This window comes from Vulpes lagopus, chromosome 23 (assembly GCF_018345385.1).
Source record: "Vulpes lagopus strain Blue_001 chromosome 23, ASM1834538v1, whole genome shotgun sequence".
Classification (NCBI taxonomy): Eukaryota; Metazoa; Chordata; class Mammalia; order Carnivora; family Canidae; genus Vulpes; species Vulpes lagopus.
Genome location: NC_054846.1, coordinates 61,672,377 through 61,687,591, shown reverse-complemented (window position 1 = coordinate 61,687,591; position 15,215 = coordinate 61,672,377). Strand labels below are relative to the sequence as shown.

Below are 15,215 nucleotides of genomic sequence, written 5' to 3'. Positions count from 1 at the left end.
CCTCCCGCCCAGGCCTTGGCCTCCAAGAGCACATTTCTGATCTGCGAGACCCAGTGCCTTCAATGGATAAGCTGTTGGGAGGGGATGAGGGCCCAGTCCCTGGTGCAGTTTGAGCAGGCCTGCTGCTGAGGCCCCCTCCCTTGACAGGGGTCTGACCCTCAACTCAGGTTGCCCAGCTCAGGAGTGGACTGAAAGGCCAGACCAGGCCTGAGAAGGAGAGAGGGAGTCCTGGTATAAATAACCGTGGGGGGCCTGAATGTTTGGGCCCGTCTCCTGGGCTACGGCTGTGTTTACCGCCCAGTGAGGGGGGGCATAGCCCACACATTTGCCTCCCTGACTTGTAGCCAAATTTCTCCAGAAAGGGGTGGCCCAGGATTAGCCCCAAACACTCCAGCTCTGCACCTCCATCAGGTCCCCCCCAACTTTGCCCAACGTGGGCCCTAAACCCCCCTGATATTGCCCCGCCCTTTCAGCCCCAAATGCTGCACAACACAGAGTCCCCATTAGCCCCAAGTGCCCCAGCATTTGCTCCTGAAAGTCTCAACCCTGCTCAAATGGTGGGAGAGTGAGGAGCGTGAGTATGGCCGAGGAAGGCCCCGAGCAGAGGAGCTGGGAAGGTGCCAGGGATCTGAGCTGGGGCCACTGGGCAGGGTGGCGGGGGGGTGGGCAGAGACAAACCTCTCCCACGGCCCTGGCCAACACCGAGGAAGGCTGCGGCCCCTGGATTAAGAGAGTGCAAATCCCTCTCCCCAGCCCAGTGCCCGTCCCATGCCTGTCATGCGCAGGGCATTAGATGGCCAGACCCCAGCATGGGGGGGGGGGGCAGGCAGGTGCCCTACTGGTCACGCTGCGGCCAGCGCCCCTCCCCAGAAAAAAACCCTCAGTGCAGGAGGGCAAGTGGGTCCCCTTCCCCAGGGGGCAGCAGCTGCAGTCTGCTCAAGCATGGAGGCACACGGTTCCAGCCTGCAGCCCCTGCCTAATACACACACACACACACACACACACACACACACACACATATGCACACACAAACACACTCTGCCTAACTGACTGGTGGGTCTTGCCTGAGTCACTGAGTGGATATTTACTGAGAGCAGAGGCTGTGCCCATCAGGGGTCTCAGGTGCCTGGACATCTGGGCTCCAGGCCCATGACGACCACCTCTCAGCTGAATGACCTTGGGCAAGTCACTTCTTTCTGAGCCTCAGCGTAAAATAGCATAACGATATCTACCTCCAGGGTTGTTTCCGAGAGCTCAAGGGGCTGCAGTGAGCAAACACTAATGAAGCCCCACAGTGGACCATCCTTCCCAGGACAAGGTGGTACTTTGGATCCCGTGGCCCAGGCTCAGAGAACGTTGTGATGGGGCCTCCCCAAGGCCACCCAGAGAGGACCTGAGCTCAGTTTTTCAGTTATTTATTGGGCTTGGGGACAACTGAAACTCTTGAGCTAGGCTGGGCTCCAATCTGGGCTCCACCACTGACCTAAGTTTAGTCCATGCCCTGTTCTGGGCCCCATCAGTAGAATGAAGGGAGAGGGTGAGACCAGCGATTTCCACACTCTGTTGAGCTGCAAGACAGGGAGGGGACAGGGGACACGGAGGTGGGCCGAGCCACCTGAGCTCTGCCCCGTTCTCCAGGACATGCACCATGAGCCAAACCCCTGGGTGCTCTCACGAGTCTGTTCCAAGACCGTTGCTCTGGGGATGGCCACAGAGCCTAAGCCCTCATCCCCAGACCCCCTGCAGACAGCCTCAAAGCCTGCACCCACCCCCTCTTCTTCCAAGGGCCCCCGGGCTCAGCCACATACACACCCTCCCCTAGGCCACCCTTTGCATAAGCCGCTCAGCTTTCCCTACAGGCAAAGTCCGAGGGCTTCAGGCCAGGTCCACCAGGCCTGGGCAGGGCTGGTGGGCAGCTCCAGAGGAGCCGCTCAGGGGGCCGGGCCATGCGGGAAAGGCCGAGGGGACAGGAGACCAAGTGGACAGCATCCTGTGGCTTCCCCCCCTTACCATCCTCCCTGTGAGGTCCAGAAAGGTGTTTCTAAAATACCAATCTGCCCAGGACATTCCTGTCTTCAGGTCCTTCTCGAACTGTTTCCTCCAAGAAATCACTGCTCCTCAGCCTGGCACCATTGGCTCATGCCCCGGCCTCCTCTCTGCACACCTCCTGTCCCTGCCAGGCTCCCGCCGCCCTGGCCTCCTGGGTTCAGCCTCACCTGTGGCCTTTGCTCATGCTAGTCCACCTGTCCAGAATGCTGTTCCACGCTCCTCTTTGCTCAGGTGACTCCTACTCCTGCTCATGACACAGGCCTCAACTTAAATCTCCTCCTCTGGGAAGCCTTCCTAGCCCTGTGCGCTGTGTGGCTGGGTTTGGGACTCTGTGCGGCCCAGACCATTGCCAGCTCCTGGCCCATGTCCCCAGGGGCCCAGGGAGGGTCTACTGCGCTGCTCTGCCCCCAACACCTGGGACAGTGGCTGGCCCCAAGGGACCAAATGAGAGCACAAGTGCCCAGCGCAGAACTGGGGTGGCGGATGAGACCCCCAACTTTAAGGCCCCCTGGTCCCCGTACAGGCTGCAGACCCGTGAGGGCCAGCTGGGCACAATATGGTGGGTAAGGACACAGCCCCCGGAACTGGGCTCCTGCCTGGACTCCGGGCAAGTCTCTCCACCTGTCTGTGCCTCAGCATCCCTGGCTGGGAAATGGGCATAACAACAGCACCCACTTCATCAGGCTGCTGAGAGGAAAGATCGAGAGGAGCCACAGTGAGTTCCCAGAGCAGTGTCCGGCGCCAGGTCAGCACTCCCTCTTATTATCGAGAGCCCCAGTGGGAGAGGGAGACTGAGGCAGAGAGGGATGTTGACTGCTAGAGGCCACCCAGCAGGAAGGTGGCCTTCCCACCCCACATCCCCCATGAGTGTCCCCTCAGCGCCCCCCCCCCAACTACACGCACACTGCCCACAGCCCTGAAGACCTGCTCCCACCAGAGTCCTTGCACACTCAGCCCTCAACTGCTGCCCGCCTGGGCACTCGGCACCTGCAAGCTGTGTGACAAAGTCACATGCTTAGCTTTTCCGCATCAGCGTCCTCTTCGATGCGATGGGGTAATAAGAGCAGCCCCCTCCTAGGGCTCTTGGAAGGATTAAATGAAGTAGCATATGGAGAACATGTGGCACAGTCCTTGGTACGGATTAGACTAGACGTTATCCATGTACAACAAAGTCTCAAAGCCTGGCTCCCACTTAGTGCACTGTGGTCACAGTGTCGCCAGGCCCGGCCCAGGGCCCCGGACAGGAGAAAGCGCCGTTGGGTCCAGGGGCTCTTATGTGGCCTGCACACCAGCCCCTTGCTGTGCAGCATCCCCTCTTCGGGGCTCAGACCAGAGAGGGACCTGCTGACTCCTGCTCCAGTGCTCCTTTCACTGAGGGGTAAGGCCTGACTCCGGCTGACCCCGTCCCCGGCACCGCCAGGCCAGTCTTGGCTAGAGCCCTGGGCTGGTGCTCACTGCTCTCCCGCCAGGCCCAGGAGGAACAGACAGTGAGACTGAGCGCGCCTCCATCCCCCTAATGCTTCCACCCCCACCGGACTCCTGTGGCCGCTCCAGCTCAGGAGGGAGGAGGCAGGAAGGCGCCCGGACGCAAGGATTTCACGCACCGGTAAAATTCCCAAAAAACACTTGGGGACTGGTTGTCAACTTTTTATTTTGCCAAGTAAGGACATTTGAAAAAAAATTCCCAGCCCCGTCATTTCATAAAAGAAAGGACATAATCTCAGACTAAAAGTCCTTTAAATGGAATAAATTTAGCTTTATGAAAAAGTCACCACATTGTCATTTCCCTCGATTTTGCCTTAGGCCACCGAGAACCGCATGGGTCTGCTGACATGTCTGAGAACCACTCCGAGCTTGGGCTTGGGAGTCACACAGACACGGGTTCAAATCCCGCCTCCAGCACGGACAAGCTGTGTATGCTGGTGCACGCTATTTGCCCTCTCTGAGCCCCACTTTCCTATCTGCAAAATGGGAACAATAGTACTGTTTGCAACGTACTAGCTCCTGGGAAGAAATCAGGCAAGCACCGGCTCCCAGCAGGGGTGCCTCCCTGTCCTGTCACTCCCTAGGCTCCCCCTTGTCTGCAGGGCAAAGCCCAGCTCCACAGCTTGCTGATCCAGGACAGGGCAGACGGAGGAAGAAAAGTTCCACCCCAAAGCCTGGGCTCTCGCTGTTGCCTCCAAGTGGAGCGCGCTCAGGATCCAGATCACAAGAGCTTCCAGCTCGGTGCCTGCACACCCAGCACCTGGGGTCCCTTCTCCAGTTTCTTGCTAGTTGGCAAAACCCTTTGCATCCCGGTAACCGGTAACCGGCCTCAACGCCCCCCTCATTCCCTGGCTCAGCAAACACTTCCAAATTACTGACCACATGCCAGGCACTGTGCTCAAGCCCCACCACCCAGACCTCACAACCCCAGGCAGAAGCACAGGGGCCCCCCATTGAGCCTGGGGTGGGGGTGGGCGGGGAGTGTTTGCAAGAAGACAGGGTGCTCCAGCTGAGAAGGAGGGATGAATAGGAGTTTGCTAGAACGATGGGTGGGATGAGGGAGGGAGTTTAGGGCGGAGGAAAAGCAGAGAGAGCGGTAGGCAGCACATCTGGGGGACACTACAAGTTGCTTCTTAGGTGAAGGACAAAGGATGCTTGAGGGACGGGGTTCCTGGCTTGGGCAGGAGCTTGGGAGTCGCTGTCAGGGGGGCTGGGGGAGCCTGGGTGGAAGGGAGAGGCTGACCTCGAGCCCCCCCCCCTCCCCCCGGGATGAGGAGGCCAGGTGTCCACGGGCAGCTCCCTAGGAAGCTGGGGATGAGACCAGAGAGGGGCAGGCTGTCATCCCGGAGAGGACCCCCGTGTCACAGGAGTGTGTGAGCCCGCCCCCACCCCAATAGCTCTGCACAGCGAGGAGGACCCAGGACAGGGCCCTGAGGAACCCCAACATTCAACAGGCAGAGAGAGAGAGAAGAGCCAGGGAGGCAGACTGAGGACCCTCAAGGGAAGGCCCAAGGGGCTCAGGCCCTCGGGGGCGGCGCGGCAGCGTTCGGGGTTTGAATCCTACCTCTACAACGTATTGGCCTCCGGTCCCCCCAGGCTGCACCTGCCTCCCTCTGCCGGCCACGGGGCACACCTTGTCCCCCTGTCCATCTCTCCCACCAGACAGACTGCCAGCAATGCCCAGGACTTGGAAAATCAGATGAGGGAGTGAACTCAGGGCTGGGACGCCGAGGGAGGCATTCCTGGGTCCTGGCGGCTCAGCGCAGCCCCATCATCTGCTGAGGGGCCCCGCATGCGCCGTGTCCCTGGGGAAGCCAGGTCCTTTGTCCTGCCTCAGTTTCTCCATGTGTGCCAAGAAGCCCCAGTTCTGCTTGAGCTCCGAGGCCAGTCGGGCTCTGATGCTCTGCGGCAGGATGGATGGAGAAAGGGTGAGGGCATGAAGGCCTATTTTGGCCCCAGGGGAGGAAATCCCATGGGGGCACCGGGGCCCTGTTATGCCCAGCGACTGGTCCCTCTGGAAGAGGGTGGCAGCCGGGCCAAGGAGGGCAGAAGCAGAGGCGCCCGAGATTGTGCTGACACAGCCGCTCCTCTCCCCTTCTTTGCTCCCTGCCCCCTCCCCTCCCCAGGGACAGCCGAGCCCAGCAAAAAATAAACCCAAAGACAGTGACCTGGGGAGGCCTGAGGCTCCCAGGGAGGAGCGGCAGGGAAGGAAGGGTGGCAGAGAGGCAGCCTGTGACCACCCCCCACCTCCAAAAAACCTCCAAAGCCAAAGGGTGCCTGGTCTGACCCGTCTTCCCCACCCCCCAGAGCTCCCTCAAAGGGAACGGGTCCCATCTACTCCCTATCCTCACACTGTGAACCAGGGGTGCCCCTTGCTTGACAGGGGTCATTAGCAGAGTAAACCCTGCCCAGCCCAGCTCGACATGGTCCCTAAGTTTTGGGAAGAGTACCCCAGGGGATTGCACTCGACCTCTTGCTTACTGGGCAGTCCTTCCTGCTGTCTGACCCCCATCCCTTGTGCTGCAGGGGGAACGATGCTCCATTGATCTCCAGCAGGCTTTCCCCCTCGCCCACCTGCTCCGCCCTGATGTGTGAGGAGTCTCAGGAGAACATGCACCCCACCCCCAGATTTCCCTGCGGACTGGGGAGGGCCCCTAGGCCAGAGACCCCGCACCCCCCACTGCTCCTCAATCTCTGAGAAGGAAGCAGAAGAGAGGAATCGCTGAGTTCCCTGCTCTCCCGGCCTCCCTCCCTGAGGCGCTGCCCACAGATTCCCAGCCCAATTAGTCTGCAGCCTGGGGCTGCCCCTCCCGTTCCTCCCTCACCTCCCCCCTAGGTGCCCACCCGCAGGGCACACAGATCCTGCCCTGGGGACAGACTTGCCCAGAAAGCCCGGAGCCCTGGGGGCACTTTCTGGGGGGCCCAGAGGTCTGAACAGCCCCCATCTCCCCAGCCCCTCAGAGCCCCAGCTGAGGGGGGGGCAGGGGGTCTCCTGAGTGCCCTTCTGAGTGCTCCCCGTCCTCGGAGGGGCCCAGGGAGAAGGTGCTGGAGACTCCCCCATCCCCCACCCTGCAAAACTCCAGAGTAGCCCTGTGCCCAGCAGCCTTGAAGGGCCCACTAACCTCTTTAGCCCCATTTGACAGGGGGGCAGTAGGGGTCCGGACCTTCCCAGCAAGCGCTGAGAGCTCTGAATGTCCTTTGGGATTCCCTGTCCCCATTCCCCAGGATGACAGGCTCAGCAGAGTGGGGTGTCGCCCTCCTCTCCCAGGGGAGCACCCCTGGACACACTCACACCCACCCGCAGACCTCTCTGCCAGGGTCTGGGAGAGGAGGCAGGAGAGGCCCACGGCCGGCAGGCTCAGTGGCCTCCTACTGGGGCCAAGTCCCAGGCGGGGCGCAGGACTGATCTGTCTCCCTGTGCCCCCCCAGGCCCAGTACAGAGTGACGAGGGACCTGGGCCGGGGTCCTGGGGCCACCATTCACTAGCTGGGTGACCCTGCACAAGTGGGTGGCATCCCCTCACCTTCCTCAACTGTGAACTGAGGATCAGCAGTGCCTGCCCGTGGTAAGGGCGACGGGGCTCAGGTGAGGGACCCCCAAGGAAGGACCCTGTGGAGAGCTCCTGCCCCGACCCCAGGCAGTCACACTGGGGCCAGTCAGGTCCGTCAGGTCGGACCCCCTAGAGAGGAGAACAGCGCAAGCACGGTGACACAAGGACCGGGTGCCAGCACCCAGCGCCAGTGCTTGCCCCCACTCGGTGCGACGGTGCCAGCTTTCAGATGACAACACGGAAGCTCAGAGAGGTTAAGTAACTTGCTCAAGGACACATAACTCCACAACCAGAAGCGAATCCAAATCTGTCACTCTCTGCTCTTAACCCTCTGTGGGGCAACCTCTGGAGAGACGGCAAGTGCCCCCTGGCTTGCTGTACCCCAGGCCCACAGCTCCCACTCTTGGGGCGTTGGAGGGGGGCTGCCCCCTGCACTCCCTGCTGGGACTCCCCAGCCCACAGGAGGGCCAGCCCTGCGCAAAGACCCCCACGGTATGGGTCCAGGGAGGAAGGGCGCTGAGCTGGGGAGGAAGGGTGCTGAGCCGGGGAGGAAGGGCGCTGAGCTGCTCCAGGTCTGCGCAAGCTCCCTGTGCGGCCTCCTCTGGGGCAGGGGCAGGGCCTCGGCCCCTCTGTGGAGCCTTCCTTTCTCCGGCTCCCCAGGAGGCTTCAGCTCCCCAACTAGCTCAGAGAACCTTAAATTAATCACCCACTCAAAGTGCTGCCATCAGCCCAAGAATAATCACCTCTTGAAACACTCCTGGCTCCAAGGTTCGGAGAACCTGGGCTCCAGCGGCAATGGGACTATCGTCAGACACCGGGTGGACTTCCTCCACGGAGGCAATGACCGGAGCACGGAGTTGGGGTGGGGCAGCGACGGGAGATCTAACCTGCTGCTGTAACCCCAAAGGAGAACTCGGGCAGGAGGGCGCACGGGGGCCAGAGGGCCAGGAGAGGCCTAGAAGGGCTGGGCGCCTGGCAGGACGGTCTCTCCATTCGCCCCCTCCTCACAAAGACCAAACAAACGAATGAGAACTGAAAAAGACAGCAGCGAGAAAAATCTGGGTCACACTCCCAAGACTTTTGCCATCATAAGGCCAAGTTCTCGGGGCATCAGCCTTCACCATCAGCGGGGGCCAGAACAGTGTTACCCAAAGTCCTGATCCGGGAGGCAGAGGCCTGGGTTCCTGGCACCGCTGTACCACCCATCTGCCAGGTGTGACCCCGGACAGGTATCATCTGCCTCCTTCCGTGCCTCAGTGTACTCAGCAGCACCCCACAGGCCTGGGCAGGAGGGTCCCCGGGCAGGGGGGAGGGGTGGGCTTCAGGGCAAGCAAAGGCCAGGCAAATTCTGGAGGCCAGCCACCCCGCTCCCACGCGACCCTGGGGCTGCCCACCCAGTTGGACGCACAGGTCAACGTAGACCTTGGGGCAGCCTGCTGGTGTGGACGGGTGAAGGCAAGAAACTCAGGGAATGGGGTCAACTCCCTTCCATCCTGGGGGTTCAGGCAGGGGGAAGCTGCAGGCCCAGGTGTGTGTCTGTGACGTCAGAGAAAAGCAAGAGCCGGGGGCGGCTCTGCATTAGCTTTGCTGCCGCTGGATGCCTGCTGCAGGCGCACCTGTGACACCCGAGGCCGTGTGCGTCAAAGTTGTAGCGAGCGGGTGCACGAGACAGACAGCCGAGCGTGCAGCGGGGACATGTGAGTGTGCAAAGCCGCGTACGGCAGAAGCGTGACCGCTTCGGGTGAGGCTGGGCAGCTTCCGGCCAATCTCACACACGCTCATCCCTGGGTGCCGGGTGCTGGGTGCTGGGTGCCAGGTGCCGGGGGACAGAGAAACCAATGTCACGGGAGCGCCGCTCCTGGGGTGCTGGCTGAAGCCAAGACACAGGAGAGAGACAGCGCTGAGTCAGACCTCGCCCTGAGGAGGCCCCTCCAACACCTCTCCTGAGCCTCAGTCTACCCACCTAGCAAGTGAGGAGGATAAGAGCACCTGCCTCTCGAGGTGGTTTACGGAGCACGGTGCCGGGGCATAACTGATGCTCCGCGGGCCATCAGAAATTTCCATCCAGACTGCAAGAGGCCACCCAGGCCACCGGGAGCAGGGGTGGGGGGGTGCATGGGGGGGTGGCCCTAGATAGGGAGTCAGGAGTCTTGGGGTCTGCTTCCGCATCTGCTTCTGATTCACTGTGTGACTTCAGTCCCCAAAGCCTCAGTTTTCTTACAAGCAAAATGGGCTGTCAAGATGTGAGGACCCACCTAGCGGGGTCGCCTGAGGGCTCTGGGCCCCCTTGGCTGGGCTTATTTCCAACCCAGGCAGTGACCTTTCTCAGATGCTCAGGGTGGGAGCTCGGGACACTCCAGGCTTAGGAGTCTGAGGGCCCCAGGACTGCCGCCACCTCCTCCCCTCCCCATTCCCACAGCTTCTGACCCCAGGGACAAGGCTGAGGAGGATGTTTACAGAGTGTAAACCTTCACATAGAGAAAGTGCTGGGCAGCTGGGGGCTGGGAGCAGCCACAGTCTCCCAGCGGCGCAGGGAAATGGGGGGTGATGGGGCCTCGCCCCGTATGGGCCCCTTGCAGCCCTCTCACTTCAAAAGGGAGGCAGGGGTGGCCTTTGAGAGGGTGCAGTGAGGAGGTGAGCACCCTCACCCCCCACGACCCTGAAAGCGGGATGGCCAGCTGTGTGGTGTTTCTCACAATTCAGAGAGCAGGGCCTATAAAGGGGTGCGGGCTTAATCAAAGACTGGGACGCCGGGGAGGGATTGGGGTTTGGTGATGACAGGGCCAGGGGCCGAGAGAGCTCGGGGAGGGGCCCGCCGTCCCTCATTCTGGACCTCGGTAAGGAGAAGTCAGGAGTCAGTGGCTCCCACTTTCCAGAGGCCACAGCTGTGCTGGGCGGGAGGAGGGGGAAGATGGAACCGGGGTCGCGTGCCAGGCTGTGTCCCACACCTCGGTGCCAGAAAAGGGGCAGGTTCCGTGGGGCCCTCGGTGGCAGGTGTGAGGGCGGTCGGCTCTCCCCAGTTCCCTCCTTCCAGAGCCCTTCTATCTCAGGCTTTTCCGCTGGGGCCCTCCTGCGAGGGCCCGAGACTCTGGGAAGGGGGTGCTAGCTGACGGTGCACATGGGGGACCCCTGCACTTGAACTGCCTCTGCGCGCCCTCGTGGAGCCAGAAAGGATCTGGCCGAAAGTGCAGCCCGACGGCCAGAAGTCCAACAGCAGGAAGCACTTCCTGGCATGAGCAGCCAAGACCCTACAGTGAGTGACTGAGAAACCCCACATCTGGAGCGCCTCGAGAACAGCAGAGGCCTCCCGTCTGGCCCCCTCCGCCAGCCCCGGGAATAACCCCCATCTTTCACACTCGGACAGGCCCTTGCGGCAAACCAAGCTCTTTCCCACCTATTACCTCATCCAAGAGGGAGGCCCACAGGGTTGGGGTTTCCGCCCACTCTGACGGCATAGACACCTAAAAGTTCAGAGAGGCCCGGAGATCAAGCCAAGATCACACAGCACCCGAGGCGTGGGGCTCCCGACCCCTCACTCCGTTTGATCTCTAACACAGACCATCAAGTCCCTGAGGTCCCCAACCGTCTGGACGTTTTCGCACCACATTTCCTCCCCCAGAGCTCCGGAGACACCTCATCCCTGGGCTCCCGGGGACAAGTGGACAGAACGAGCATGCCCCCGGCCAGGGCATTCTTGGCATCCGGAAAGGGCAGGATGTGGGGCAAAGGTGCCAGCAGATTTAGCTCCTGGAGAGGAAGGAGAGGCCCTTCCAGAGGAGGTGAAGACAGTGGCTGGCCAGGCCTCATGAGGCGGGTCCTTCACCTCCAGTGACCCCCACGGGGCCTGAGAGGCCAGGCCTCAGGACGAAAGACCCCTGCCTCAGAGGCCTACTGGCTTCCAGGGGACAGTCATCTCCCGAGAGGAGTCCACGGACGACACAGCCGCTCTCTGGAGGGTCTCAGCCTCCTTGGGCACCCCAGGCTGCATGTGGGCAACGCGGCCGCTTAATTAGCAGTCCTCTGCTGCTCTCACCTGACCCCGCCGTCCCTTGTGCTGTCATCACTCCGACAGCCCTCTCTGCAGCCACAAGTATGCATCCCGGACCCTCCCGACGGGCACGGGGGCTTGGGCCTCTCCTAACAGCTGACCCCGATGCTGAGTCTGACCCCGTGTCCTGACAAACTCAACTCTGCCCCGACCTAACCCGGCTGGAGTCTCTGCACAAAGTCAAGGCTGCCACCCGGAGCATACGGGCTGAGAGAGTTCCCTTCCTCCGCCTCCCCTGTGGCCCCGGGGGGCCCAGGGGGCCGCTCTTTGGCCAGCATTTTCCTCCCCTTTGCCTCTGGAATTCTGTGGGCCCAGTTAGGATGGGGCAGAGGCAGGCAGGAAGACAGAGCAAAGACAGGCAGACACAGACAAGCAGAAGAGTGAGACAGTCCGACGGACAGGCAGATGGACAGCCCGACAGACAGGCACACACGAGGGATGCCTGCCCCACAGAGGGACGGAGACAGACAAGCAGAAGGACTGCTGGACAGTTAGGTGGAGAGACCAACAGACAGGCCGACTCGCACACAGGTGGAAACCCTGGCAGAGGGACAGCCGGGCAAGGCAGAAAAACTGACAGGTGGACGGGCAAGGGGTCCACCCAGGAGACCCCTGGACCACAGGGCCCCGAGGGCAGCGAGAAAGGGATTAACGTCTGTCCATTTTCCAGGGACTGGAGGTCTTTCTCCGGCACCTCCGGGCGTCCCAGCGCCAGGCCCAGCCCTTCAACTGATATCCGCGGGGCCTCTCATGTTCCCGGCCGGGTCAGGCCGTCCCCCAAGACCAAGCTCTAGGCTGCCAAAATTCACTCTTTACATCCAAGATGGGTCAGTGTTTTTGAAAGTTGTAGGAGCGGGGTGAGGGGGAGGAGGGGGCCGGCGGCATCAGTGTTTCCAAACCAACTCCTCTCCTCTTTCTTTTTCCCCAGGGTGCTCGGAGCCAGGCCTGGCGCGACAGCCAGCGGCCCGGGCAGGCTAGCGGCCCAGCCTCCGGGCGGCAGGGCAGCCCCGCGGGTGGCTGGTGCAGGGGCGGCTGGGTGAAGACAGTCCTACAGCACACACGGTGTCGGGGCTCAGGCGGCTTACCGGGACCCCCGGACGGCCACAGTGGGGGGCCCACCCCGGACCCGGATGGGGGCCGGCCCTGTAGAGCTCCTGGGGGAGCCCAGGTGGGAGCCCGCTGCCCCGACAAAGTTGGGGAGACCGTAACAGAACGTGTGCGGGGGGGGGGCGGCAGTGGGTCCCCTTTGTGTCTGAGGCGCAAGAGAGAGACGCAGGGAAGAGGAAAGGGGACCCCACTGTGGTGGCTCCGGACTGCAGAAGGGAGGGGGTACCAAGAGGCTGGATGCGGTGGGGGGGCACCTGCCACAGAGGAGCCGGGGGGGGGAGGGCGGGGTGCAAACAGCTGAGGTGGGGCGGTCAGAAGCGAGGTCAAGCAGGGGTCAGGCCCCGGGCACCGGGGTTAAGGTCAGGCTGGGGGATCGGGCACCGGGGTTAAGGTCAGGCTGGGGATCGGAAACCGGGCTCAGGCCCGGGGCTGGGGGTGCCGAGAGGGAGAAGGGTCGGCCGGCCGTGGGCATGGGGGGCCGGGGGCGGAGCCGGGGCGGGCCCGGGGGCGCGGCCAGGGCCGCGGGGTCGCAAACTCACATGAAGACGTGGTAGACGAAGGCCCAGCCGCGGGGTCGCTCCAGCACGTTGTACACCCAGTTCTGCAGGCGGCGGTAGCGCTTGTGCGCGGCCGAGGAGCGCTGGCCGCAGGCGGAGCCCGAGCCCGAGCCCGGCCCCGGGAGGGGCGCGCCCGGCGGCAGGGGGCTGCCCAGGAGGCCCAGGCGGCGCGGGGAGCCGCCCCCGCCCGCCTCGCCCCGCTCGCTCTGCACGGCCGTGAGCGCCACCAGCTCGGCGCGGGGGGCGTCCCCGGGCGGGGGGGCCAGGCCGAGGCGGCGCGGGGGGGCCTCGGCCATGGGCGGCGCCGGGCGGCGGTGGGGCGGGGGCGGGGGCGGGGGCGGGGGGGCCGGGGCCCGGGGCCCGGCTGCGGTCCGGGGCGGGGGCGGGGGCGGGGGCGGGGGCGCGCGGGGCGCTCAGCGGCGCATGGCTCGGACCCGGGCCCGGCGGGGGCGGCCCGGGGCGGGCGCGGGCGGCGGGCGCTAGGGGCCGCGGCGGGGCGGCGCGGGGGCCGGGGGCGGGCGCGCGGAGCCTGGGGGCCGCCGGAGCCCGCGCTGGCCGCCCGCTTCCCCGGCGACTGGGGCGGCTCTTTCCGACTCCAACTCTCTTATTACGCGCTCCATGCCGCTCGCCTTTCCACCTGCCTCAGGCGCGCCGCTCACATGTCATCCTCCCCCGCCCCGCCCCGCCCCTCCCCCGCCGCCCCCGCCCGCCCCGCGGCCGCCTTCCCAAATCGGGAGGGAGCGGGCGGGCGCGGCGAGGCGGAGGGGGGCGCGCGGGGCCGGCGGCGGGGCTGGTCCCCCGGGCGCGCGGGCCGCCCAGGCGGTGCCGGGCCCCGACCGCGTGGCGGCGGCGGCCCCCGGGGGCTGGGCGCGTGCAGGGGGCGTGCGCGGCTGCGGGGGCGGCGGGCTGGGGCGGGGCGCGCGGCGCGGGGTGGGGAGCCGCGGCCGCCGAGGTGCGCGCCCCGAGTGTGCGGCCGTGGGTGCGCGGCGACGGGACGGCGGTGCGTGCAGGTGTGCGGCGTGGGCGCCGTGTGCGTAGGTGTGAAGGTGCGTGCGCGCCGTCCAGGCCCCGCTGGGCGGTGGTGGCGGCGGGAGGCACGAGGTGTGCCCGTCGGGCGGTGTCCAGAGTGCGCCGGGCGCGCGTGTACCTGTGCGGGCGCCGCGTGTGGCTCGGTGGCCCCCGGGCGTGAGCGCTCTTCCTCCCACCCACCCCCACGTCCGAGCTTCCGCCCTTCACGCTGGGGGAGCAGCCCCCAGGGTGGCCACCCCACCCCAAAGAAGAGTGTCCCCCGAACCAGCGGCCTGCTCCGCGCCACCCCGGTGGCACCGGCTCCCCGCCTCCGGGGTCGGGGCACGTGGTGCGCGGAGGTGAGCCCCGACCCCGCGCTGCGGGCTGCGCAGCCGTGTCCCCAGGGGCCCCCGCCCGATCCCGCCGCAGGACGGGAGGCGCTTTCCCACGCACTGCCTCTGCAGCTGGAAAGTTCTGGGCGCCTGACCTCCTCTCGCCAGCAGCAGGGGGCAGCCCTTTCGTTCCCTTCGGCCCGCCGGCCCGCGCGCAGAGGCGCTCTGGGTTCCCCGATGCCCCCTCCCTCTTCCCCGGACGGCAGCTTGGGCCACACCGGCCGCTCGCTGCGCAGGCCCGGCCCCGGGGCCAAGGCGTCGGCAACCGACTCTTCCCGTCCCTCCGGGCGACTCTCGGGGGACCGAGCCGAGCGGGGGGGGGGGGGGGGGGGGGGGGGGGGGGCGGGAAGGCGAGCTCGATTCTCAGCTGTCAGCAAAGGCGGCATTGATCCGCCGGGCGCCCGTGGGGGAGGGGGGGAGGGCGGGCGGCGGATCCGCGGGCGGCGGGGCGGGGGCTGCAGGGCCCCGGGGGCTCCCCGAGCTCAGCCAGGCAGCTGGCCCACACCCCTACCCCGACAGGGACCCTCTTCCCTCCGCATAACAAGGGGTGCCTTCTGGGGTCTGACCTGAATCCTCCCTGCTGCTCCGGGCTGGCGCCCGGGGCCTCTGGGCAGGTTATGCCCGGACCTCACCGGTAGCTGGGGAAGGTTTCCGGGCCCCCGGGAGGTCGGGGCTGGGAGGGGAACCTGCTGCAGATGCGGGACTGGGTTACCCCCTCCTCTCCCTGTGGGCTAAAGCCAGCAGCCCCTAGAGCTGTGGCACCGCCCTCCAGGACTCTATGGCTTCACCAGTCAGGCCTCCTGGAGGCTGGGACTAAGGCCTGGGGACTTGAACGGTAGGTGGAAAGAAAATCAATTGTAAGGGATTGGAGGGGGGGGGGAGTGTCTTTTTGAGGCTCTTCAGTGGCAGAAACTCCACTTGAGCGCAGGTTGCTCTTACCACCACACAGAATACCTGAAGCTGGGTCTGTTCTTGGAAATCTGATTCTTAAGCTTAGCGTCACCTCTGGACCCCACACT

General features: G+C 64.6%; 1 protein-coding gene across 3 annotated transcripts in view; it reads right to left on the bottom strand.

Annotated features, from left to right (window-relative positions):
- Positions 1 to 13,092, bottom strand: part of KCNQ4 (potassium voltage-gated channel subfamily Q member 4) — a 51,204-nt gene extending 38,112 nt beyond the window's left edge. For all 3 annotated transcript variants that reach the window (XM_041738534.1, XM_041738535.1, XM_041738536.1), the window contains exon 1: positions 12,779 to 13,092. In XM_041738534.1, the coding sequence (XP_041594468.1) occupies positions 12,779 to 13,092 (314 nt within the window). The remainder of the gene's footprint in view (positions 1 to 12,778) is intronic.
- Between the last annotated feature and the right edge of the window lie 2,123 nt (positions 13,093 to 15,215).